The 27,915-nt window shown below is 41.6% G+C and overlaps 1 protein-coding gene across 4 annotated transcripts in view; it reads left to right on the top strand.

Annotated features, from left to right (window-relative positions):
• Positions 1-23,125, top strand: part of side (motor axon guidance molcule sidestep) — a 68,996-nt gene extending 45,871 nt beyond the window's left edge. The window contains exons 8-18 of one of the 4 annotated variants that reach the window (XM_036817422.3): positions 87-222; positions 1,531-1,667; positions 4,538-4,676; positions 6,358-6,506; positions 7,864-8,014; positions 9,052-9,281; positions 10,371-10,545; positions 13,554-13,821; positions 15,508-15,755; positions 16,905-17,054; positions 21,679-23,125. In XM_036817422.3, coding sequence (XP_036673317.3) covers positions 87-222; positions 1,531-1,667; positions 4,538-4,676; positions 6,358-6,506; positions 7,864-8,014; positions 9,052-9,281; positions 10,371-10,545; positions 13,554-13,821; positions 15,508-15,755; positions 16,905-17,054; positions 21,679-21,743 — 1,848 coding nt within the window. In that variant the 3' untranslated portion in view covers positions 21,744-23,125. Of the gene's footprint in view, positions 1-86; positions 223-1,530; positions 1,668-4,537; positions 4,677-6,357; positions 6,507-7,863; positions 8,015-9,051; positions 9,282-10,370; positions 10,546-13,553; positions 13,822-15,507; positions 15,756-16,904; positions 18,849-21,666 lie in introns of those variants that run through there. The other 3 variants (XM_065865853.2, XM_065865852.2, XM_070995812.1) reach the window with 3 other exon arrangements.
• The last annotated feature ends 4,790 nt before the right edge of the window (positions 23,126-27,915 follow it).

Here is a 27,915-nt window from a genome sequence, read left to right as displayed (position 1 = left end):
TAATAACCTTGTTATTCGATCATTTTCCACATTTAATTGCTGTAAGCTTATAATCCCCATCTTTTATTCCTTTTTCCACCTCACAGGACGGCAATATCACCACGAGCATCCTGACTCTGAAGGTAACATCGGAGAATGATAATGCCGAGCTGACGTGTCGGGCCACGAATCCCTGGTTCTCCGGTGGCGCCATCGAGGACAAGCGCATCATCCGAGTGGCATGTGAGTACACACAGGATATATTCCTCCTTTGCGACAGGTGAACTCGGAGCCTGTTATTAGCAGAAATGCGGCCAGTGGAATAAAGGCTGCCGGGCATTTGGGTCTGGGTCTGAATCCGGGGCCATATGGCCAGGAGAGGCTTTTGTGTATCCTTGGCACAAACTGCCCAGGTCCTGGCCTATTTGTGTGCGGCTGTATGTGTGGGTGTGTGTGTGTTAGCTGGACCGAGGAAAGTCCAATTAGACGCATATTACGGCCAGAGCCAGCGTAATTTTATTAAGGCTAAAGGAGCCAAAGAAGCCAAAGGATCCGGAGCCGAGCAAGTTGGCCAGAGGCCACATCAACCTGTTGGCCACCTATAGCCATCGCTAAGCTGCTTATAAAATGCAGTCAAGTTGACTTCAATGTCGTGTTCTTCGACTTGCCCTGATTAAATTTGCACCGTTATGTTTCTATTGCTCTTTATTTTTTGCCGGCCTCCATAATATTTGCAACATCCGCTTCCGGCTTCCGTTTTACATTACTCCCCTCGCTGCTCTCGTTCAAGTTTCTTTGTAGAAAAGGGGGTTGGACAAGAGCACTGCGAAAAAACATGATAACTCGTAGGGCTTGAAAAACAATTCTCTTTTTTAAATATTAATCAAATGTGTAGACTTTTTTTAATATTTAATATTATTTTATAAAGATTAATTGGACATTGAGCAATGAATAAATGTAATAACCTTTAACATTAAATTGTAAATAATATTCAAAGGTCATTCCTTCTTTTACGAGTGTTTCAAAATAAGGAAAGCTGAATTACCTGCACTCAAATCAGGCCGGCAGTCGACTCGATTCGTCCGCTTTTCATTTTGTCCTGCCTTTTAATAATTTACCATAAATGCCAGAGCTTTTTTTTCCTGCCCAACAGCCCACGCCATTTGACATTTGAGAACCGTAGAACAAACCACTATAGTTCGGTCCCTTTTCCATACTCAAAATGTCAGAAAAACGGGGGAATGTGGCTAAAGACTGACTGGGGCCAAGTGGCGCCGACAGTCTCCGACGCGTATTAGATTTTTACAACCGTAACTAATAGTCCCATTTGGCGTGTGGTCAAGAGGCCTTCTCGTCTTACTCGTCCTTCCGAAGGATATACGGCAGCTGGGGCTAAGTACATTACGCAATACTGTTGTCCAGGAGCAGGACTTCCAGCTCACCTCCCGGGGCCATTGCCGTTTATTATTTTGACTTTTATTCAGCAATTCGCCGCGCTCATTAAGCCGGATGCCGCACTTACTTATTCCTACCGTCTGCCTACTATTACAGATCCGCCCACCGTATCGGTGCACTTGGCCAACGAGGATCCCAGCCGGCTGGTGACGAGGGCCGAGGGCCAGAATGTGACTTTCAAATGCCGGGCGGATGCCAGACCGCCGGTTACCAGCTACTCCTGGTTCAAGAATGTAAGTAAGACCACTGATTTGTCATGGTTACCCACACTGAAAAAAAAACAAATAAAGTCCCTTACAATACCTTAATTGTAAATTGAAACATTTTTGATTTGATTTTCATCCAATTTTATAATAATAAATATTAATTCTCATCAAATTAAGACTTTCTAGCTTGATTGAAATACTTTAGAAATTTAATTTAAGTATTTATTACTCTAATATTTTTTTTACTTATTCCATAATTTGTACCAGTGTTTTATTTTCACCACCCCAGTCTAACGACCAACAGCTGACGTGTATCAGACACTTTTCGAAATTTTTATTATCAATTGTTGGTGGCCCCAAGGCGTCGACATTCCTGCGGCTCTCTATAAGCAGACACTTTTGCGGTTTAATTTCATTTGGTAGTATAGACCCCGACTCCTTAAAGCCCGAAATGCCTAGAATTCCTCCTTGGGATGGTCGAAGAACAATGGTGGTCAGGAAGTGCTGAGCGAAGCGATCCCACAAATGCCCAGCTCATTTTTCAAACGTCTTATAATTGGCTCATGATGTCCATTGAAGTCCATTCGTGTTGCAAATTATTTATCTATTAATCATGCGACAAATAAACCGAAAGAGATTGAGATTGCCCCATTTTTGTGCCATTTTTACTGGCCGAAAAACCATTGTTGACTGGCTGGCTGTGACTTTGTCTTGGCTTTTTATTATTAAACCGCATGATTCTGACATCCTTTGACAGTTTTGTCCACATGGTCACATCATCATTTTTCATAACTAGCAAAAACCATAAACCCGAGCTCATATTTTCCCTTGGCTTTTTCCTTGCCATTTTTCTCCTTTGCCCAGGCAGTTAACAAATTGCCAAAATCATTTGCCAGTGTGGGTGGGTGGGTACGCTTTTCTAAAAACTTCTCTTTATTTAGGGCACTTTGATTTTTGATTTTCAGTTCGGTTCGGTCCGCCTTTTTCTGGCTCTGGCATTAATAGGCTGCCGAGAAAATGAGGCAAAGAATTATGAAAAACGAGTGGCCAAATGTGCGCAAAAAAAGTTCTAAAGAGCCTACTTTGTCACTTCCTCGAGTTGTTCGACGTCAGTTTTGGGCGTATATAGATTTTTATTATCAGCCGCTTTTCCGATTTTCCTTGGCATTTGCCCACTTTTACCAACTTTTGCACTGGGTCAACTTGAACTTTCGCTGTCGGTAAATTAATGAAATCCCACAGAGGAATCAAATTAAAGCAGCTTTCGAGGGGATACACAAATGTGTGCGCCCTGCACTTTCCTGCATTGTTAAATGCATTATTGCACAAGGGCCAATGCAATTACCGCCCTCCATCAGCGCCGTCATGGCTTTTTAATGAATTTTACAAATAATCAAATGATGCAGCATGGCCAATTTGCGGCGGATCTATAACGCGTGTCTCCACAGATGTGTGGATGGTTCGCCCTGTTGCAAATTAGCTGTCAACGATACATATACCTATGGATATATATCTGCAAACTATGCACGGGCGGTGGCAGGAACTTAAGCTATTTAAATTGCATTATTATTATTATTATGAATTAATTAAGCGCATGTGCAAATGTCAGCCGGGATTTTGCTACTAAATGCATAATCGAATTATTCCGGAGTCAAGCTGTGCTAATGGAGCATTCGCATCCACATGGAGTCACTTTATCTGCATCGCCTGCGATTCGGGATAATTCAATGAGCAGTTCGAGTGCCGCCTGTCAAATGTCGGATGTCGACTGCTGAACGCTGAATGCCGAAAAATACATTAATTTGATTTAATAAAATCCGTTTATTATTCGACCCACTAAAATACCGCATTAGGCGGTGGCAACCACTGCCGCTTGGCAAATAGCAAATGGCAAATGGAAAATAGCCGGGCGGAAAGCGGGGGCATTGGCTCCATTGTGGTTGGCATTTAGTGCTGCTAGTGATGGTGGTTGTGGGTGGTGCGGTCACTCCACAATGCAGCCGGCACCACCGCAATTTGTCCCCTCTAAGACCAGTGGGACAATACTTTTAGGCATATGTGTGTGCCATTGTTATCCCAAAACAAATGGGGAAAGCCCCCCATATTAGTCATCAAGTGTTAAAACTATTTTGAAATACTTGAGCTATGATAATATAAATCAAATATTAAAACTATTTTGAAATACTTGAGCTATGATAATATACAAGTTCAATGCTGGGAAGTTCTCTGCATTTTATATATGTATATAATTTAAGATTTATTTATGATACTTATTATTATTATTTTTACATTGATACATTGATAATTTAATACCCAAATAAAAAAATAATGTGTAATATATATACCCAACAATTTTTTGCCGAATAACTCCTTGCATTTCATTTCTACTTATATATTGGATTTATGAATTAAACCAAGTTAAATTAATATAAGAAAATAGTAAAATGAACGCTATTATTATTTTCTGTATGTTTTTCAATCAAATTAAAAGTCTACAGGGCAATACTGGAATACAAATATTTTATTTCATATTTGTACTCCGTTATTGAATATTGCATCAAAGAATGAAACATCAATACAAAATTTAATTAAATGCCAAAAAGGAAAATAAGAATGCATAAATGTATGGACCGGTTCAAAGTATTTATATTTGTTTTTTTAAATAACAAAAATAAAGCAAGCATATATACATTTGAACGTCTTATAGTAAATCCCTTATTAAAAACCGAAATATATGTTTCCTCTTTGGTATTTCCCTTCCTTAAACCGCATTTTCGAAAGTTTTAAACAATTTGGCTCCCCAATTTCATCTGCTATTATTCCCTACTCCTGAAAACCCATCAGCCCCATATCAACCAATTGAAACCCGCAATAATATCCCCTTGTTCACATTTCAGGGCATGCGAATGTCGGGCGAGAGCACGGAAATAATGCACTTGACGCAGCTCGAGAGGGAAAGTGCGGGGGCGTACGCCTGCGGGGCCACAAATACGGAGGGCGAAACCAGGAGTTCGAGCCTCACTCTGAAAGTGCAGTGTAAGTACGACTTGCGAGATGCGAAATAAAATATACCCGTATACCAAAAAACCTATATATATAGCCAGAGGGGGTACGTGATGAAATAACATGGCAAACCGGAAGCGGAAGCTGCAGAATAAAATCAAAATCAACAAGCAATGGCTGCCGCCGGAATGAAAGTTGGCAACTTTTTTTTTCGGGACGTTCGGCGGATGGGGAAATTGCTTAGAAATGATGCATGACCGTCCCTAACTCCATCTGTAACTGTCGGCGTTTGTTGCGCGCTTGTTTACAATTGTAGAATTGTTAAATTCGGATTCTGGTTCTGGGGAAAACCCGTGCTGCCGCTGGCCTAAACAACCGCCATTGATTTATACACACGCACAGACAAAACTTTCGCCTATAAATCCGCCCCGGAAAAACTTTTCATAAACCTCACAGTCCGATTTTTCCGCTGCCTCTGGTCGAGTTTCCCATGCCTTTTGGCCATTTTTTGCCTGTGATTAATGTGGATTTCATATACTACTCGCACAAGCGATTTGGTTGCATAAATCAGAGCGAAAGCTGCACAATCGATGTGGAGAGACCAGGGAACCAGGGACTCTGAGCCACACGAGTGCTTCTTAAGTACACTATTTGGCCGGGTTCGTGTACCCACATACAATCCCGAGAAAGGGATTCGGATTCTGATTCTGATTCCGGCGAGCGATGGTGCGTGGCTCTTTGTTGGCAGCATTTATTGTGTTGTCAGCTTACAAGAAAATGTAAAAAAAAAACGAATCAAAATCTTTTCATGTTAGCAACGTCGGAAAACCGGAAAACTGCCACGGTTCTTTGGCTGCCACTTTGACAATCCGAAATGCATTTCTGCAACCCCTTCTCAAGGACCATACGACAGTTTAAGTAGTTTATATATGAAATTATGAAAGTTTCCCCAAGAGAGAGAGAGGTCTTTGCATTGAGTTTCGGCTTTAGGTAATGGTAACTTTTACCCACACATTTGGCCACCACCACACATGCTCGTTCTACAGCAACAAGTTCGCAGACGCAGACAGATGGCTTAAGTATTCGACGATGAAATGCAGGCCAACTTGTGATAAAAGCCAAGAACGTAGTAATGAAGCTTCGAATGCTTATCTGCCTTGGCGTGACTTACATTTTAAAGGCGGCTTTCAGCACACAATCTGTGATACTGGTATATACTTACTTACTACCCACCGAGTCCTGGGTATTCAAACAGACAGACACATTATCCCCGGGGCCAGAGGCAGTGCTTCCGCATATCTGCTCCCATTTCACAGCCAAGTGAAAGTAAGCGCCGACTGACTCGCTTTTCTTCCGATACCTGGGCTCACACAGATTTCCCCGCTAAGCTACACATAAAATAAACAGAAAGAAAAAAGTGAGCGGAGGATGGGAAAAATCCTGGGGAACTCAAAACCCCCTCGTTCGTGAAACGGAAACATGTTAATTACTATGCTCAAGGCTATGTAGCTGGCTCGACTTCCCTTTGGGTTCTTGCCTCATATTTTTTGTGTATATTTCGAGGGGGCTCTGCATTTACCCCCGAGACAAGGGCGGCGGTTGTTTGCTCTCCAAGGGGGTGGCTTAGCAAATTTAAAATGGAAACTTTTTGCTGCCTAACAACTGGATGCCGTGTATATTTATGAAGCTCCCGATTCGCTCATCTTTCTTCCAGTCTCCCCGCGCTGCAAGTCCGGAACCGAGCAGACCTCCATCGGAGCCGTCAGCCTCCACTCGATTCTGGTCAAATGCGAGGTGGATGCCGATCCCCCGGACTCCGTGCGCTTCAGCTGGACCTACAACAATACCCGGAACGTGTCGCCGGTGAGTAAGCCAACAAGTCCTACTTTTCTAGGGGCACGGAAAGAAAATCATTCAATGATTAACTTAAACTTAAATGGTATTTTTCTTTAAAATAACCATACGGTTGGTCATAAAAGATACATGAAGAATGGTTTTTTTCTACGTGAAGGTAAAAATATAATAAAATGATTTTACAGAGAGATTTTAAAGAGGTCTTTCCTAAAAATTTTACAATTCGATTGGTTACAGAAGATAGATTTTCTTTGCGCAACAGGATCAAATATTAGAAGAGTGATTTCAATTTTGAGATTAATTTTTAAACCACTCATTATTATTTATGTGGCATTTAAAGTTGTGTTTTTGTTTATACAGCTATATAGATAACCATCTCCACTTTAATAAAAGCTTTATCAACCATTAAGTGACATAAAAACTCAAAACTAACTCAGTTACTCAAAGTTTAAAGCACTTTTTTCCGTGCATCGTGACTGGGGCAAAGGTACCTTGTCCGGAATCCAAACCGGACTTATTGTGTCTGTAATTATGCCGGGGAACGTGCTGCAGCCGGAGCTTTTGGCCCGACTGTCGCAATTACTCGGAATGCCAGGGAATGCCAGTGAATGCCCAGGAACCAGCAGAAGGAGTCGGGTAGGAAGGAGCCAAGTTCGAAGTCGGGTGCTATTAGCAGAACTTGTGCTAAATACTCGAGGGTTGTCTGGGATTTTCGTTCGACAATTCCGAGCAGACGAACAATGGTCGAAGCAGGGAATCGGGTGCCGTACGTGACTGAATTAAAATTTAATCAAAATGTATAAATTCGGAATGGCATGGTGGCGAGGGGGCAAGAATACTACTACCCATGTACGTTCAAGGTGGGGAATTTAAAATGCAAACCGTTTAGGTGCCAAGCAGAGGACTGCAGAGCTAGCAGGAAAAACCTGAAAGATAGATAGATAGAAACATGGATAGATGGAAGAGGAAAAATACCAGAAGCAGTCGAATGGCTGGCCAAACGAACCGAAGGACTTGCATATGTGACTCGACGGCTGTGGGACAGCTGTGCACAATAAATAAAGTAATTCATTTACCGCAGAAGTTATTTGAAAATCTGCACGAAAACCCGGATGGCCACCGGATGACTTACCCCGTCTCCAGCTCGATTCGTTTGGCTTGCAATAAAAACTTATTTGCCTTCAAATATTTATGCCCCGGTCTGGGGAATCGTTACTCGTTTTGGTTGGATGGTTTCGGGATCTTGGGTTTTGCTTTGATTTCGTTTCGATTCGATGACTCCTACTGCATTTGATCCTGCCTACGTTCGCACAATGGAGCTGGTCTAATCCCCCGGCTTTGGCCATCTGTCTACCCTGCATTTCAGGTGCTCAACTCGAGGATTCAATCGAACGGACTGGCCAGCACTGTGACGTATCTGCCGCAAACGGACTCCGAGTTAATAACACTGGCCTGCTGGGCCAGCAATGCGGTGGGTCGCCAAACGACGCCCTGTCTGGTGCACATCCTGCCGGCAAGTAAGTAGTTGTGGAAGTCGAGGAACCCCAGCCCAAGTCGAGGAAGTTGTTGCCACAAGATGCCGGCACTTACCTCCATCTTCGCCGCAATTTAAACAAGACTGGTGTCGGTATTGCCACCGGTGTCGGTGTTGTCCTTCCCTTTCTCCCCCCAGTCCATCTCTTATGCACACATAAGGATCTACTTACATAATTGGCGAGTGTGTGCCGAGGGGTGGGATGGAGGATGGAGTGCCGGTGTACTTTGCCAAAATGTTGCCAAATAATCCTCAGGTTGAACTGCCTGCCGTTGCTCCAGATCCTGGCCAAATTCGGTTGTTATTAATGCAAAGTAGGGGCGTGGTCATGCACTCAGGGAAATGTTTTCTATACATTTTGGTAACTTATAAATATACATAAATATGCGCCACTTGTAGAAAACGTCTTTAAAAATTCTAAGTATTAAAAAAATAGTAAATGTTGTGGTTTTTGACCTAGGATTACATCTTAGTTTATCAATATTTCAACCTTGCAAAATCGCTTATAGGTCTATTTTTTCAATAAAAGAAACTTAGAAAATATTTAAAAATTATAAAAATAGAACTAAGTTTTTCAATATCTTAATCTTTAGAAACTATAAAAACAAAGTTTATATTTGACCAAATCTGACTTAATTTACTAACATTTTCTGGTCACAAGTTAAATTCCAGTTTCATAAACCAAAACACCTATAGATCTTAGGAAAGTGCAACATATTTCTGAGAATATTTCAATTCCCCTTCATTTCGTGCAATCCCTTGGGGTAAAATCAAAGCTGACTTAATAATTTTAAGGGCGTACTGGCAGTCTTTATTTTTGTTTTAACGGGGCAACGCCTTCATTTGCGGCAAAGTGGCGCTTTAAGGCGACGGGAGCTGCTTTTAAATGCAATTACGGATGGCTGGTGAATGGTGGGTGGTGGTGGGCCATTAAGCCCCGGCTTGTCCATGACTATGACTAACTGCTATCTGGATACCCTCTTTTCTTCCGCACCCCCAACCTTTTCCCCCTTTTCGCAGACACTCCGGAGGCACCGAAGGCCTGCGAGTTGCGCAACGACACCGTGCTGGAGGTCGTTTGTGTGGCGGGCAGCGACGGAGGCCTCTCGCAGTACTTCATGCTGGAGGTGGTGGGTGGGGACCCCCTCTATGCCGGTGATCCAGGCGGATCGGCGGGCCAGGGACGAGGTCAACAGTTCAGCGAGGCCATTGGCCTGGGCGACAACGAGATATCCACGCTCAACGATCAGGTGAGTGTTCTGAGTCTAAAATCGAGTTAGTCTAAGTTGATAAGTTCCGGCAGGGTAAACGTAAATTGCTCAATTAAATTAAAACTTACTCACGGTTCGGCAAACAGCCTTCGGCTTACTTAAAAAAGGGACAGAAAGCTGAGAAACTGACAGAAACAAGCGTAAGACTTGGCAATAATTCACTTGAAATCCATATGGTCAATTAGTGTGCATGTCCTTTGACTTTTCTGCTTGAATTATTAATAAGTATTTCGGGGGGGTGGTGCATCATGTAGCTAAAGCTGGCGGTTTCACCAGCTCCACTCGAGTGTAAAAGGGACAACATAATTAATGCTGTGAGTCCGATGCCCCCGTATATGGTATATGGGGCTACTAGGTCCTGTGCACCCTTTGTCCGGCACTCGGGGAGTGCATGCTGAGTTATTAAATTATCCCTGTCACTCCTAGATGGGAATATCATATGAAAATTTCATTTCATTTCGTTTGGCTGCTCTCAACAGCCTTGATGAAGCGCTTGCCGGGCGAGTTTATTAGCAAAGTAGCCAAGCGCAAAGCTCATCACGAGGATGGTCATGAAAATGAAAATGAAAATGGAACGATGATGATGATGATACTTATGGCAGCAGGACTCTGACCCACGCGTTGGTCCTTTGGCAGGCAGCTTTAAAGTTTCATGCTAGATAAAGGACACACACATTCGCACGCAGGACGAAAAGTGGGGTTGGGTCTATGAGGTTGGAAAAGTGCCGCAAGGACAACATAAATTACTTACGCTTACTTGAGTGGGAATTTGTGCGTAACCAACGAAGCTCACTCGATTGTGTCCCATTACGGCAAACGGATATTCAGTTTAAAATTTCAGACACTGTCCTGTTTCGGTTTCGTTTGCCATTTCTCCTTACAGTACAGTTGAGTATTTTTTAGGCATGAATAATTATTTATGCGTTGGGTCGGTCTGCCAAAAGGGGACTGAAAAGTTAAAAATACATGGCATATGACGAGTGAATTATAAATGCGCCCGTTGTCATGCTCGCATCCCAAATCAGCCAAATATGCGTGTATATATAACATAAATGTGTATAATTCCAGGCGACATCTGCACCCATCTTTCGCATGCAGGAGAACAGTCCACAGTTCCGTTTGAATAATTTAGAGCCGGGACGTGAATATCAATTTTTAGTTTACGCCGTCAACGCCAAAGGACGAAGCGAGCCGCCGGTGGTGATTGAGAATGTACGCGTGGCCGCCCAACTGGGACCATATGGTGAGTATCCCGATACCATCCCATCCTAACCTATCATATCTTGTCCCCAAAAAAAAAAACACACACATACAACACCCAAAAAACTTGACATTCGAGTAGCGGAAAATGAAAAAAAGGCAGGTCTCTCCTGCTAATCACATAAAGAGCGCAAGTTATGGCCACCCCGAGTTGCTAGTTTGTGGGTCACTTCTATCCCAGGGCCAATAAAATACCCGATGTCTGAAACTGGAACTGAAACTGAAACTGGAACCCTTGAACAGCTGAGAACGGAACTGTCTAATTCAACGCTTGACTGCATTTTCAAATCAACGCAAGTTCGGGGAAATCGTCTTCAATCAGCCGCCGCGAAAAGTTCGCACATGGCGTCACAGGAAGAGGTCCTTTGGAACCAGCAGAGGCTGCCTAACTGGAGGCCCAGGGGATTGGGATTGGGAAGGCGAAGAACTGGGATCTGGAGAATCCAGTTCCACCCCAAAGACGAGACGCCCTTTTCTAATCCACTGACTGAGTTATGCAGTGGAGCGGAAAGCATTTCAGCATTTTCCATCAATTCTTTGAGTGGGGCACACGCATATTACGTATACGCAGGGGCGTGCCGCAACAGCCTCTTCATTTTGCTCCTGCCTAACGACATAATGCGACTGTCTCTGTGTGAGTGCGTGAGTGTGTGCACATACATATGTGTGTGAGAAGGTCCTTTGAGTGCCAGTGTGTTTGTGAGCAGAGCGTAAGCGGAATTGCTTCAATTTTCGTTTTGCTTAACGGCCACCGTAGACACTTTTCTTTTATTGTTCCTTTCGCCAGTTCTCCTTAGCTCTCTCGGCTTTCAGCACACAACTACGAGTACGACAACAATGTTGTCATTATTTTCATGCTGATTTTTATTTTTATCTGCATTTCCATTACCATTTCCACAGGCATTTTCCTTGGCCCTGCCCGCCCTTGGCCATTTTCATTTCGTTTTTCGTGTGCTTCGCTCGCCCAGTTAGCCATAAATCACTCATATTGCCCCGATTTAATGGCGGCTAATTGCATTCGATACGCAAATGTTCGATTAAGCGCACTCACTAGATTTTCCCGAGCGGCAGTCAATTCGCCCTGCGAAACTTATTTACATGAAACAACAGCTGCCTTTTCCCGGCTTTTCCCCGAGTTACTTATGTATGTTAATGGGCTGCCGCAGACTCGTAAAATCGGCCTCTGTGATTACACAACCGAGAGACTATGGACTCCATTTTCGGTTGCCCAGGGAACCTTCTAATTTATGCGGAATTTTAACAGCCGCCTAGCCCACGCAGATTTTTTTTTTATTTTCCCGTGGCTCACCATACCAACGTAGTACATGTGTGGGCCAATAAATTCCATAGCCGTAGGTTGTCGTTGCCACCTAAACAGATTCAAGAGTATAAATAAAATGAAGGCAAATCAGCTGACGCTGATTTAAATCAGTTTACGCAGAACTCATCAAGAGAATTTATTACGCTCTTTGGAGCGAAAGGAAAACGTGAAAAATATCAGGCAAAGTGGCCACTTGAGCTGGGAAAAAAGCATCAAAGGCGAATAAATAAGCAAAACAATGTAGGGGAAAAGGAAAAACCCCAGCTTGAGAGATGGCGACGGGGCAAACTGATTAAAAAACAGGCTGAGACGATGACGGAGATGCCGTGAACCATGGCATCAGAAGCCAGCCAAGCCAGCCAGGCCAGGCCAGCCAATCCAGATCCAGTCCAAGGGGCCAGGCAATAACAAAAATTAAATTGAGCCGCAGGTGTAGGCAATTTCCACTCAAACGCTCATTTCAAAAGCCAGGAGCCGGGAGCCAGGATTCCGGAGGACCTCAGGACCAGGAGGAAAAAAGGAGGAGCTGGTGTTGGCAATGTTTCAATTCCGAGGCCGTTGCTTTGACGGCCCGCAAATCGAGCGGAAATGCTTAGCTGCCAACCGAAAATCGTGATAAACGCGGGGGGGTCTTGGCATTAACGAATGTCTGGCATAAATCTTGCCCGGGGATCATCTCACAATCAGTTTGCCTTTGGTCCCTTGGCCTCCGCTCACACATTATGCTGCAATTTCCGCTGGCTGGAAATCTAATAAATATAAACAATGCCTCACATGTTGCTCATAATTGCCGAGAAGGCTTAGCGGCAAGTGCCATCAAGTCTAATCGCTGGTAATAATGGGTGCCCTGTGGTCTTTGATTTTCATAATTTCTCTTTTCCAGAAACCACTTACCCAGAAGAATTCATATGTATACTTCTTATGCCAGAGCACCCAGCGATTTGGCTAATTTCAATTTTCAACCCGATTTCCTGGAATTCCCAAGGGTCCTAGGAAAACACAATAAGCAAACAGTCAAAAGCAATCAGTTAGGCAAAAGAACACGGCAGGGCAAAACAAATAAATAAATAAACGGCAGCGCGCAGGCGAGGCAAATAGAAATCAGCAGAAGGAGCATCAAACTAATTCGGAGCAAATAACAAATCATTGCTAACATATCCCTCAAACTATCTGAAGCTTTACCTACGACACAGGCACCGGGAAAAAATAAACATGACTAGGATATTTTTTGGTAACTCAAAGCAGTTAATCGAGGATGCCAAAGAAATCCCTAAGGTTTTCGAATTCACTTAACAAAGTGTCTAAAAGTATGCAACAATTTTTTGTGAACCCTTTTTTTTTGTTTCCACGGCATACTTTCAGACACCTTTATTAAGTCCTGTGGGAAATTATATAAAAGATATCTTTTGTATAAAATACTGCCAACTTTTAGACACCCCTTTTCTTAAATAGATTTTTAATGTCCATCTCTAGAATGTTATTTATTTTTAAAGGTCAAAAATATATTTTGTTTTGCTATTATTATTTATTAAATAAATATTTGTCAGTTATATTACCTACTTTAAAGATGTATAATCTTAGTATCAAGAGGTCCTCATAACAACTACCATTTTTTTGTATATTTTCTCTCAGTGCTTTAATGGCATCGCCCCTCTTTTCCTCTCTTCCAGATGAATCCATCCTGTCCGAGGACCCAACGCCCGCAGAAACAACGCATCATGGGGGCGGCGGCGTGGGCGGAAGCGGCAGCTCCAGCGGACTGGGCACCGGCGCCAGCACTGGCAGCGGCCCGGAGAAGCAGTCGACGTTGCTCATCCTGGCCGCCGTCGTGGTGATAGGCGCCGTCGTGGTGACGTCAATTATCGTGGCCGGCATCGTCGTGGTCTGCCGGCACCGGCCGCGACCACCTGAGCCGCAGGAGGTGCGCAAGAGCATGCGGTGAGTCTGTAACCAGGGATGGCCCTTTGTTTCTATATCTATATATGGTATAGTATGGAAGCTGGAAAAACTAATAATGAAATTGTTTGCTGCCGACCCGGCATGTGTGTGTGTGTCTATGTGTGCAAAAATAATTACGAAATTATTTATGTGGGGCACGTGACTGACAGCAGGCCAGGATGAAGAAAAGCCGTGTGGGAGTGGAAACCATAGCATACTTTCTTGCGCATTCCTCTCGCTTATGCTTATTACCCGGAAAGTAATTAAATGACAGCCGCAGTCGCGTAGTAAATGGCCGCTCAATGAAGTGGGGGAAGGGGGGGAACTACTTTAAACTCACCTGCCTTTCACCTGAACAAAAAGGTCGAAAGGCCAATCTGGACCCGTTGGCTAATGTCAGGGGTTCATTAGGTCGTGCGATCGCCTAAACAGTTTGAGGCCGCCAATCGATTAGAGCCCAGCACGCACCTGCCCAGTAAATTATGCTTAGTCTGTAATTAAATTAATTAAACCTGCACCTGACGACGGCGACGACCCAACAGGGTCAAAGTCCAAGCGTTGGCGAAAAGAATGGCCGTAAACGAGGTCCGGAAACGAGGCAGCCGCACAAGTTAGAGTTTCCATTTAAGATAGGAAATCAGCGCTGTATCTGCGAAAGGGTCGCGGCCCCTGCGCGGGTGGGTGGGTAATTAAGCAGCTGCTTAGCCGATGTACACGCCATCTGAGCCCCCTCCCATTTGCAACCCACCGCCCCTGGCTAATGAAAGATAAACACACAGTGCAGATAGCTGCCCTCTGTCCTTTTGTATCGACGTGCCACAGGTCGAAGCCCGTTTCTTTGATTCCCCAGCCACACTGATTGCTCAATAATGAATTCGGGCAACCACTTCAAAGCGAAATCCAACGAAATATTAATTATAGTTGCCGAAAATAGTCGCTGGGACATCAAAGCGAATCGCATGCGGGTCATTAAATGGTCATCACAACTGTCAAACGCGCTCCGCGCATAAATAAAATCTGGCGCACCTGTGTATCTGGAACCCCGAAAACCCCCCGTTTTATATAGAATCACCCCTCCCTTTTCTGGCAACCATGCATAAATTTTAATGATTTGCCTTTTGCGGCAAAGTATTAGTGCAAATATTTGATGCACACGAGTGTGGCAGTCACTCGCCGACTGATAAGAGACACAGATGGATGGCGGCGTAATTAGCTCCACCGTCGGTGGAATCGGTTTATATTTAATTTACAATGGACCATCGAGCAGGCTGATTAAAATTCGAGGGTCCTCGAGTGCAATGGTAATATTTTTGCCAATATTTATCACGGAGTCGCATTAAATCCGCTTTGAAAAGGTGAACAGAGCGCAATATTGCGCATACGCCGCGTGCCACGTCGAATGAATTTATTTTATTTTCTGGCTTTGCCATACCATCATACCACCCACCAAACCACCTGAAAAGTTGGCACAGTTGTTCCCCAGGTGATGGCAGGGTTTTGAATGTTGCTGTTTATATTGAAATTTGAGTCGCCTGAGAGCCGGCAGCTGGTTTAGTTTGTCCAGTTCGCTAAGCTGTTTCGCCGCTCTTCTCACCTTGGGAACTATTAGCCACTAAAGTTTACCCCTCTATACATATATATATCTATATATTTTTTCAATGTCTGCATTTTTTCTGTATTTTTTAGGCCCGCGCGAAACGATGTGCCGAGCATGTACATCGAGGAGGACGAGCTGAACGAGCTGGAGGAGGGCGGCGGACGAGCGGCGGAGATTAGGGCGCGGGTGGCCCCGCCCAACGCCCACCTGTGCGGGGGCGGGGGGATGCCGATGCCGGGGGGCGTGGGCTCGAGTGGCGGGGCCATTGTGGGCGTGGCCGGACCCCATCACTACATCTCGGAAAGCTTCATCCAGTATGCGCAGCCCAGCCTAAACGGTACTATTCCAAAATCTATACTCAACAAGCTATAGTAGTAGTAGCTGCATCTGTATCTATAGCTATATCTATATCTGTAGTTCGTAGTCAAGTATCCATTAATTTATCAGTCCATCTATCTATATAGCTATGTATTGTATGCCATTGCATCCCCAATTGGTTTGCTCTCAAGGACTTTTGAGTTGCGACTCGAGTGCGCTCTCGATATTAATTTGTATTTGTATCCGTAGCTTTAGTTGATTGATTTGCCCAATTGAATTTATTGCCTTATGTAAATAGTTCTCTTGCCTGTACATACATACACACCTCACGTTGATTTGTAGCCATTATGTAGATTAGTTTGGTCCACCATGCACAATGCAATGCGAAGCGAATAAATTGTCAAAAGCGTTTCGGAATGCACACAAACACGAATTTGTTTGGTCACTCTTGTATACATAATGTTTTCTGATGGCTTCATAATTGTGCAAAAATTAATTTTTAGTTAAGTACCTTGGCATGTGAGTGGTGGAATCGCAGGAGATTTAAAACACCACATGTAAAACAATTAGGTTGGCTTGAGTTCGCGCTAATGATGCGGTTGAACACCCAATTGGCAGCCAACTAATGAATAAACGAGCACATGTAAATGAAAAACTAATTGCCCCTCCATTTGGCATTCACAAAAGTAGCTTATGACATACGAGTACACACTTTTCTAATTAGCGCAGATCAAAGTATTTAATTTCGTTATATTACGATATCGATTTCGAGTTCAATTTGATTTCGAATGAGTTGAAGCGATTGAAGCGATTAGTGTCGAGTGTTTGGAAGATGTAAAGCATTAGCCGGGCACCCAAAATATACCACTAACTAATGAAATCCCGCCTGACATAGTCATAGAACTCTAACCCCACTTTCTCTGTCTCTCTCTGTCTCTAAATCTCCATATCTCTGTAGGTAGCGTAACACTCTCCACTCCACACTTGCTTTCTACTCCCAAAACTGTCTTAATCCTCGACTTGAAGTTGTAAATACCTTGCCCAGTATTTAAAGCAATGTAGTGTGCCCCCCACAAGTTCATCCGCAGCGTTGTCCCTGCTAGAGAGAGAGTGCTCCTAACTCCACCATCTCCTAACCACTCCGTGTTGTATCTGTATCTGTATCCAGGCGACGTGCTGCTGCCCCTGCTCGTAACAGCCAGCCAGCCGGGCAGCACGAACTCCAACTCTACCGTCTCGAGCGTCGTCCTGGCCATCTCGCCCCAGGCGAAACCATGTCCTGATCCTGCGAGCCGCAACCCGGCCTGGCCGCCCGAATGTATGCAAAGTAAATTTTATGTAACTAAATCTGTGCAGCAGGTCGAACGAGCACAGAAACAGAAACAGATCCTAAAACTGAAACTAAAACTGAAACAGGAGGAACAACTGCAGTTGCAGCTGCAGCAGATGGGCAGTCATGTCTGAGCTGTTCTCCTGTCGAATTTGCGCAGGGACTACATAGATACTCCATCCCATCTCAAGTATTTTTAATATCCCCATCCCCCCCCACACTCTATGCAAGGAGAACATTGCTCCAGTCCTTGCTCCATTTCACATTTTAATTTGTCGTCCATTTGGCATCCCAATTTACTTTGCTTGTTCCGTTGCCACATCCCTGCACTCACATGTCTTTCATCTGATTTCCTTTATTCCCTTTGTGCATTTGTAATTATTTTTTGGCTTGGCTTTGTTGCCATGCAAATGCCGCAAAAATATTCAGAAATTTCCTTTCACTTTGCGGCATTCCCCTCGAATTTTCTTTGACGAATTTGTTAACTCTGAATGGCTTAGAGATATTAAATCACAGCTAATTGAAGTATATGAGTTTCTTTCTCGGCAAATCAAGGCTAGATACACATTAGAGTGCAGGCAAATATTGTTTTTAAAAAGGATAAATGCAGCACAGGCCCAAGACAACGGGGACATCAAGCTGTTTGCTTAGACTTTGTTTTTTGTTGACATTTCTGTTTAGTTCTCTATATGGCTATATGGTATATATACATATATGGGTTCTCCACAAGATACTCCCGCTTAGCCAGCCGCTTATGTATCACTCAGTGTGCAGTGCCAAGTCCTCTTGGGATGATTCGCATAAATTTTGGAGCGCTGTCGACAAACAAACATATGTACTATGTGCGTAAACATGCCTCAGACAGCAACAAATTTGCAAAATATTCTGCTGCTCTAACCCCTTTTGGCCCCCCGCCCCTGCCCTCCTGTTTGCTGTGCGAGCTCATGCAGACTTTGTTTTAACTTTGAATTGCATAAATTTTAATTATTTCGAAAGCACTAAATTAAAACACAAAAATAAGCACAAAGACACACAAACAAACAAATATACAGCAGTGAGTTTTGCCTGGGCCTGACGTGCCGACATGCTGGCAAATGCAAATATTATTTAATGGGCAGATGTGTCGTATACGTGATATTATTGCTAACACAACATGGCTCTTTCTCGTTTTTTTTGCTCGCTTTTGGCACCCGTTGCGTGGGTTCAAATGTCGCAAATTAGCTAAATTTGATTTTGTCAGCGATTTAATTTTATATTTTCATTACTTTCAGCCTGTCCTTCCGCTCGTTAATATATATATATTTATTTTTTTTGAACTACACCCTACTGCAGTGGCTTTAATTTATGTGCGATGGGGGACTGTTCGGCTGACATGACACGACATACTTACTCTCACATATTCGTAGTTCCCGCTACAGTGCTGCCCTTTCACCCGGCAGAACGTAAACCAAGTCAACTGGCTTACAAGACACTAACAAGTGCCAAAGTCGGGCTGAAGTGAAGAGTCTGAGGAGTCTGAGGATCCCGAAGTGCTTGGGGAACGGTCCAGAAATGTTCTCGTTGCTGTTGCGCCAAGACGCCAACTGAAAACACACAGTTTGGGAACTGTCTTGGCCGGGATTACACTGAGCTGCAAAGCAGCTTAAACGATACCCCGAATTCCGATTGAATGGAAAACTATTAAACCCAATCTTGATTTTATAAAAATAGGGAGATCTTATCACAAGAAGTTTATAAGTCTTTTAAAAAGCAAGAAAATTTCTAAACTTGTTTACAAATGACTTATTAATTAAACTGAAGGATAAAAGTGATAAGTCAAGAACTGTTATTATCGTTATTAAGAAGATTTTCAGACATAATGGGTATCAAATAATAAAAACACATATATGATGGGTTCCATTACAAAGAGCTATCTATATTTGTAATAAATCCCACAAATAGGCTTCAAATAAATCGAAATATTACCTTATCAGTTCTAATGTGTCCTCCAATAAATTATTATTAAAAGTTAGTGACGATTATTTTCCATCAAAACGAACAGTGTCATGTTGGGGTACTACTTTTTCCCTAGCTGCTGCCTAGGAATTCATAGTCCCCACATTTGCACAGCGATGTCAAATTGAAATAAAAAGGTCCTGGAAAGAGCAAAACGCTTCCAGCGCCGTAACTCAAGGCAAACAAGTGAGCCACTGTATACACACAGGGGTATATACATACGGTACACACTCACGGCCAGAAAAAGACACCCATTCGCATCTTTACATCGTGGCAGTTGCTGTCATTAGCCAGCATTTTTAATTGCATATGCCAGTCTCGCGTGCTTCACTGTACAGGTGGCACTGGGCCAAAAGGGCCACAGAGGAACCGAAGGGCGAAACCCCCCGAGCAGTCAAATTCGTTTGACTTTTTGTGCCCCACAGTCATCTCTGCGTATGGCGTACGTTAAGGTTGGGGGAAGGGGATGGTTAAGAGGGGATGGGAACTGCTTTTTTGTGCACATTTGTTTCATTTCATGCTGCTCCATTCATTTTGGCCCAGCATCTCGCTTTTTGTCTCATTGTTGCTGTTTGTCTTGCTGTTTTGTGCGAGTCAAGAGTCGCGAGCGTCTGAGCCACGTTTGTGTGGCCTTCGTCCTTGCTGGCCGGGCTTTTTGTGCGAGCATTTGGATTGTAAGTAATGCGAGTGGGTTGTAGATTGTCGCTCGTAGGTTGTAGGTTGTAGGTTGTAGGTTCTACGCTCCATGTGCACTCCAGCGGCACTCGTCTAATTAGACAAAGTTGAGACCCAGCCACACACAGCAGCCACTCGAAATGAGCACACGGCGCCATTTGCTGCGGCTATATGGGTATATGGCTATATGGCTATGTGGCATGATGGCATTATCTTAAAGACTCCTTAAAGCACATGTGTATATCTGCTCCGAGCCCTCACTTTGATGTCTCTGTCTTGCCACAAAAAATGCCGCAGAATTTGCTTGGGCAACATTGTTTATGCGGCGGCAGAGGCCTTACACAGCAAGAAATATTTCGAGAAAATGTCGTATAAATAACAATTCTGCTTGCCACAAAATTCGAGTGATTCTTGAGAGGATCTAAAACCAAACGAGTGGAAGCGTTTGACGTGTTAGTAAATTTGAACTCTGAAGAAATCCTGAAATTCTATGGAATCGAAGGGGAATTTTGAATTTAAAATCGATAAGAATTTCCAGGTCATTCATGTTTGAAAATTAATTATTGTAATTCCATGTTAAACAATTAAATTAATATCAATTTAATTAATTTTCACTGTGCCTTTAGGTCCATATATATTTTAAATTTTAAAATTTATACAACAAATTTTTTTTTTATTAGGAGTCCTTTTTATTCTTCTGAGAAATTGCAGAAATTTGCAATTCTCTTTTTAATATTTAATAATATGGCACTCAAATTTCTCTTAGTGCACACACGCACACGCTCTCCCAAAGCTTCAATGTCAACGCTGCTCATTCATTTGTCGCCGCACTTCCGTTTCCGCCCAAGACCCCCTCCCACCACCTTTGGCAACCATTCCCTTTAGAGCTTTTTTCCGCATTTTGTTGGGCTGGCAACATTTTTGCGACTTTTGACATTTTTTAATGCTGTCAGGCATGGCGTGAAAGTAAACGTGAAAGGACACAACCTCCCGAATACACAGGCACACACACACACATAGAAACACTAGAGAGTTGCCTTAGTTTGTGCGTCTTTATGGCTCAAAGACGCCGCACAAATGTGACATAAAAAGCGATAATAATAAAATATCACAGGGTGCTGGGCCCGAGGAGCCACGTCAAATAACAAACTGCAAAATCGTAAACAACAAGCGCTAGATGACGCTCAAGATTCACTTGTGCCCGGGCGGCACAATAAGTCGGACCACAATAAAACCCGACTCGACTCGCGTCGACTCGCCTCGCCTGGCTCATAAATTCCTTCGAAATGCGCCATAAAAATTAAGAAATTGTTGAATTATTTTACGTTTACGAGGGGGAAATGCGAAATAGGGAGCGTGGACCAGTAAAGTGAATATTAATATTGAAGTGCTGCCCTGTTAAATGTTGTTAATGTCTCTGTTGTTCGATGTTTCTGTTGCTGTTGCCGTTGCTGTTACTGTTTCTGTTTCTGTTCGTTGTTGTGCTGCTTTGTGTTTTATTAGATGCTATTTATTTTGTTATCAGCGCACAGTTGGCCACGCTTTCGCTACGTACTATATTTGCTAATGGTTCTCTTTTCTTTTCGCCGCTCAAATCATAATTTGCAACTCTGTGTTATGATGTCATTTTGCAAGTGTTGTGAATCTGAAAAGCAATAGCAACCAACCAAAACCAAAACCAAAAACCAAATCAACTAAACCAAACCAAGCCAAACTAATCGGTATAAACATTTTTGCCTTTGTTTCTCTATTCCTGAATATACACTCATACCCACACTCACACTCACACTCGAACTCATTACTCACTCTCACATGAATTTATGTCTCACCCACACACCAACACATATCCTAACTCTGAAAACACACACGTTCCTCCACACACACACATATGCCATTGTTGTTGATTTTGTTTTATACCAACCAACCAAAGTGTATATTGCAGACCCGGATCTGATATTGCCGCGCGGCGAATTGGAATTTACGACCCTGGATCCAACGCTGAAGTAATTGTAAAAAGTAATAATAAATATCTACCATAGTCGGCTAGCCCACACACATACATAATTCACAGGCATTTCATTTAACATAGCTGTAAATTTTTAGCATAAATTTAAATGCATTAGCGTTAAAGGTAAATCGTATATTGTGTAATGTCTGCGGAGACAGGCAAGATATATGTAGATAGTGATAAGTCCTTTTTGTAATTGTCAGCTATTAAGCGAAATTGCCTAGGAAGAATCAAAAGAAGAAAAAGTTAAGAACCCAGAAGCTGCGCTATAAATACGCTACAAACTTGTAACTGAAATCAAAATAATAAACTTGTAAATACCACACAGATCACTCATTTTGCTGTTGCACCATCGACTGTACATAGAGAACGGGCAAACATTAATCAAACTGCATTTAAATGTTAAATATTAATTGTAATTAATAATGAACAACTAGCCCGTAAGCCAAGTTAGTTAAGTAAGCCGTGTGTATTGAAAGTGTAATTAGACTCATAGAGTTATTGGCCAACGGACTTTGCACTACGAATGCGCAAATATCTGGGCAGTGAGCCAATACAAAGGTCGTTCATCCTTTAATGTCTGCAAAGCGATATGGGATTCACTAGCAGTTAAAGCCCTATCGTCTTGCTGTCCGGCAAATTAAGGTGTTTCGATAAAGCTCTCTCCTTTTCTGGGTCCCAAAACCCACTCTTCTCCGATCAGTCGCTATTTATGGCCATTCCATGAATATTCTATTACCACAATAAGCCGAACCAAGGGCCAAAGATGAATAACAACCCAAAAAAAGCAGACAACAACAGCAGCCAAGTGGGCGATGTTCGAGTGCATAATGAATAAATGTCGAGTGAACGAGCGAACAGCCAATTCCCAGAGTCCTCAGCAATTCCACTAACACACAAGACCTAGACTCAAACTACAACACAAACAATAAATGCGAATTCAGTGTAAATGTTATAAATAACTAAAGTAACCGAGCAAAAGTACGACATAAAAATAATAATAATAATAGTACGCCATACAGTTTACACAATACTCCAATGTAATTCGAATTCTAATTTCAAATATACAAACATAATGTGAAATGGCAGACTAGCAAAATATACAGTGCGTATGCGTAATGAAATAAATTGAAATATTTATATATATATATAGATACATATAAATGGAACACATTGTGTCGTTCTCAGTCTCTGTCACTCTGGACAAAACCAAACTGATTGTTTTTAAGCAAAGTTAGATTTATAAATAAATTAAATTTAAAGGCGAATGAGGAAAAGCGAAAACTTAAAAGTGAAATACATTAAAAACTAAGTCGAAACTACTGAGTGTGTTAATAATAATACCGAATACTGAATAAATAAACAAGATTCAAACCATTCACTTTCCGAATCAATTCCAATTAAGCTGGCGATTTGGACATCAAAGCGAAGATTAATGCCGCGACTTGGTAGGAATACGAAGCCATTTCCGAAACAGGGTCGGCCCAACTTTGGCCAGGGGTTAAGTGTTATTAATGCGGAGCAAATCCTGCGGCGCTGCAACCCCGTCTGCAGCCTGATTGCCACTTGAGGCGCGTAATCGAAACATCGGCAAGGCGGTCGGTCAATGGAGACCGCCTTCATTACTTTGCACAAGGATCCTTTACCATCCTTCGTCCTTTCCCCCTGCCCTCTTCCCTCTGCCCTTTCCTTTGCCCCAAAGCCAAACACAAGCTCCCCGCCCAAAAGCCGTGGATTCGAATTAAGGCTGTAAAGCTTAAGGGGGCGGCATTGGAACTGGTGGGTCGGCCTTGGCATGCACAGGAGATTAAAACAGTTGGATGGAAATTTGCAACGCCAACTCCCAAGAAGGTAAAGTTTTCCAGGCAAACTTTCTGCAAACGCAAGTCTGTTTGTCGTAATTTGTTGCACACTTTTCAGAGCAGAAACTGAGTACGGGAAATCGATGGGTAATGAAACACCCACCCTAACTTACCTCTAATTGTATACATATTCTTCATTGGCTCTCAGTAATAATAAGTAATGAATTCACACTTTGTCTGAGTACATGTTTCAATAATTAACAGTAATTAAAAAGTTTATAGCTTACTATGTGTTTTGCAGCAATGAAAACTTATTGAAGATGTCCCTTTCCCATAATTGGTTGCAGAGTTTTTAGAGCTTGATAGAACTTGGTAACCGGACAGGATACGAATCGAGTTAGGTAAATCGATTGGTAATGGCACACCCGACCGGATGTACCTTATGAATGCCAAGACATACTCAAGTTGGAGCTTAATTTCAAAATGCTTCTCGGAATCTGCATTGTGGTCTCCCATTTCCAATCCCCTGCTGAAGTATTCCCCGTAATTTGGGTTGGCACGTGCGGATTTACTTTTCACTCTACTTTCCAACTTACCTTCGCCATTGGAATTGCCATTGCCATTGCTTTTGTTGTCAATTTTATGGCGTTTTCATTTGCTGGCAAGCGCTTTCGTTGCAGCTTCAGCTTCCACCGGCAATTGCCAGGAATTTTAAGTTCCAAAGTTCCTTCGCCCCCCCTTTTTTTCATCCATCCGGCCCAAACGCACTTTGCACCACTCGGACTAAAAATAAAGCCACATAAATCCGAAGATTTGCTGGCAAGTGCTCAAATCGAAATGAAATCCAGGGTCAGTCGCCCCACTTCCTGGAATTCCTCTGATTCAAAACCGGAGTGCCTGTCGCTCCTGTTCAAAAAGAGAATGTGGCTCCTTAGCCGCACCGTGCTTAAATAAATTAAACGCCGCCCTGGACATCCGAGACTTCGGCCATTCAAAATACCCTGTCACCGCTCGCTAAGGCGTACTTAGTAGAGACAGGGCTGCTGAAATATTAAGGCCCCCAAACAGCATTTACTCTTCAGCCATAATTCGGTGAAAGAGGGCTTTTTTCAAGAGCCAGAATCGACATCTGCCTCTGACATTCTGGCTAATATCGATTACTATTTGTATTATACTTTTAACAGTAAATTAAAATCGTATTAATCTACAAATAAATTAAAGAACGCCCTATTGATACAAATTGGAATGGAATTACGTTTTGTTGTCTTTACTTAACGGTTTTCCATATTGAAATCTATTTCGAAAATGGTTCCAAGGGCTTTCGGAATATGAACACAAAACTGCAGTTCCGGATTTCATAACTTTCGTTATTGGATCCCGATTTGAACGTGGGATACCTCTATAAATTTGTGGTTGAATTCTCTAATATTCTACATTTAAATATTTATCTTAAATATGGTCCAAATTTTAACCCATTTTCATGTTGAATATTTTCTTATTTTCAATGGGTTTTAGAACAATACCCCAAAACTCAACTTCCAGATTCTATAACTTAGGTAATGGGAACCCGATTTGGACGTGGGATACCTCTATGAATTTGTGGTTGAATTCTGTAATAATCTACATTTAAATATTTATCTTAAAAAAAAAGTCAAAAATCGTAACCCATATCCATGTTGGATATTTTCTTATTTCCAATGGGTTTTAGCTTGCTAAATATATATAAATAAAAAATGTATTTTTTGACCAATTTTCTCAATTTTTGTAGGGGTTACATCACTTTTTTTCGAAAAATGGCAAAAATTAAAAATTTTCAGGTTGAAATGCCAATCGATTGGAAATTAAACAACGAGCTCAACGAGGTATGCATTCCTCATTCTGACTTATATTTTTGTTATGGCAGCCATAAAACGGAATTTTTATGGCGAAAAAAGGGTTAAAATTTTTGTCAAAAATCCAAAATTCAGTTTTTTGTCAAAAATTCGATATTTTTTTCCGGTTTCTCCATCGTAGTTCAGCCAAATCAAGGCGTACAGCTAAAAGACCGACTGTTTTGAACAGCTTGCTAAATATGCTAACGATCCTCATCACTTTTACGAAAATTTATTTTTTGACCAATTTTCTCAATTTTTGTAGGGGTTAGGTCACTTTTTTTCGAAAAATGGCAAAAATTAAAAATGTTCAGGTTGAAACGCCAATCGATTGGAAATTAAACAACGAGCTCAACGAGGTATGACATTCCTCATTCTGACTTATATTTTTGCTATGGCAGCAAAAAAACTGAATTTTTATGGCGAAAAAAGGGTTAAAATTTTTGTCAAAAATTCAAAATTCAGATTTTTGTAAAAAATTCGACTTTTTTTTCCAGTTTTTCCATCGTAGTTCAGCCAAATCAAGGCGTACAGCTAAAAGACCGACTGTTTTGAACAGCTTGCTAAATATGCTAACAATCCTCATCACTTTTACGAAAATTTATTTTTTGACCAATTTTCTCAATTTTTGTAGGGGTTAGGTCACTTTTTTTCGAAAAATGGCAAAAATTAAAAATTTTCAGGTTGAAATGCCAATCGATTGGAAATTAAACAACGAGCTCAACGAGGTATGACATTCCTCATTCTGACTTATATTTTTGCTATGGCAGCAAAAAAACTGAATTTTTATGGCGAAAAAAGGGTTAAAATTTTTGTCAAAAATTCAAAATTCAGATTTTTGTAAAAAATTCGACTTTTTTTCCAGTTTTTCCATCGTAGTTCAGCCAAATCAAGGCGTACAGCTAAAAGACCGACTGTTTTGAACAGCTTGCTAAATATGCTAACAATCCTCATCACTTTTACGAAAATTTATTTTTTGACCAATTTTCTCAATTTTTGTAGGGGTTAGGTCACTTTTTTTCGAAAAATGGCAAAAATTAAAAATTTTCAGGTTGAAATGCCAATCGATTGGAAATTAAACAACGAGCTCAACGAGGTATGATATTCCTCATTCTGACTTATATTTTTGCTATGGCAGCAAAAAAACTGAATTTTTATGGCGAAAAAAGGGTTAAAATTTTTCTCAAAAATTCAAAATTTAGATTTTTGTAAAAAATTCGACATTTTTTTCCGGTTTTTCCATCGTAGTTCAGCCAAATCAAGGCGTACAGCTAAAAGACCGACTGTTTTGAACAGCTTGCTAAATATGCTAACAATCCTCATCACTTTTACGAAAATTTTTTTTTTTACCAATTTTCTCAATTTTTTTAGGGGTTAGGTCACTTTTTTACGAAAAATGGCAAAAATTAAACATTTTCAGGCTGAAATGCCAATCGATTGGAAATTAAACAACGAGCTCAACGAGGTATGACATTCCTCATTCTGACTTATATTTTTGCTATGGCAGCAAAAAAACTGAATTTTTATGGCGAAAAAAGGGTTAAAATTTTTGTCAAAAATTCAAAATTCAGATTTTTGTAAAAAATTTGACTTTTTTTTCCAGTTTTTCCATCGTAGTTCAGCCAAATCACGGCGTACAGCTAAAAGACCGACTGTTTTGAACAGCTTGCTAAATATGCTAACGATCCTCATCACTTTAACAAAAATTTATTTTTTGACCAATTTTCTCAATTTTTGTAGGGGTTAGGTCACTTTTTTTCGAAAAATGGCAAAAATTAAAAATTTTCAGGCTGAAATGCCAATCGATTGGAAATTAAACAACGAGCTCAACGAGGTATGACATTCCTCATTCTGACTTATATTTTTGCTATGGCAGCAAAAAAACTGAATTTTTATGGCGAAAAAAGGGTTAAAATTTTTGACAAAAATTCAAAATTCAGATATTTGTAAAAAATTCGACTTTTTTTTCCAGTTTTTCCATCGTAGTTCAGCCAAATCAAGGCGTACAGCTAAAAGACCGACTGTTTTGAACAGCTTGCTAAATATGCTAACGATCCTCATCACTTTTACGAAAATTTATTTTTTGACCAATTTTCTCAATTTTTGTAGGGGTTAGGTAACTTTTTTTTCAAAAAATGGCAAAAATTAAAAATTTTCAGGTTGAAATGCCAATCGATTGGAAATTAAACAACGAGCTCAACGAGGTATGACATTCCTCATTCTGACTTATATTTTTGCTATGGCAGCAAAAAAACTGAATTTTTATGGCGAAAAAAGGGTTAAAATTTTTGTCAAAAATTCTAAATTCAGATTTTTGTAAAAAATTCGACTTTTTTTCCAGTTTTTCCATCGTAGTTCAGCCAAATCAAGGCGTACAGCTAAAAGACCGACTGTTTTGAACAGCTTGCTAAATATGCTAACAATCCTCATCACTTTCACGAAAATTTATTTTTTGACCAATTTTCTCTATTTTTGTAGGGGTTAGGTCACTTTTTTTC

This window comes from Drosophila suzukii, chromosome 3, assembly GCF_043229965.1.
Source record: "Drosophila suzukii chromosome 3, CBGP_Dsuzu_IsoJpt1.0, whole genome shotgun sequence".
Taxonomy (NCBI): Eukaryota; Metazoa; Arthropoda; class Insecta; order Diptera; family Drosophilidae; genus Drosophila; species Drosophila suzukii.
This window is presented reverse-complemented; position numbering and strand designations above follow the sequence as displayed.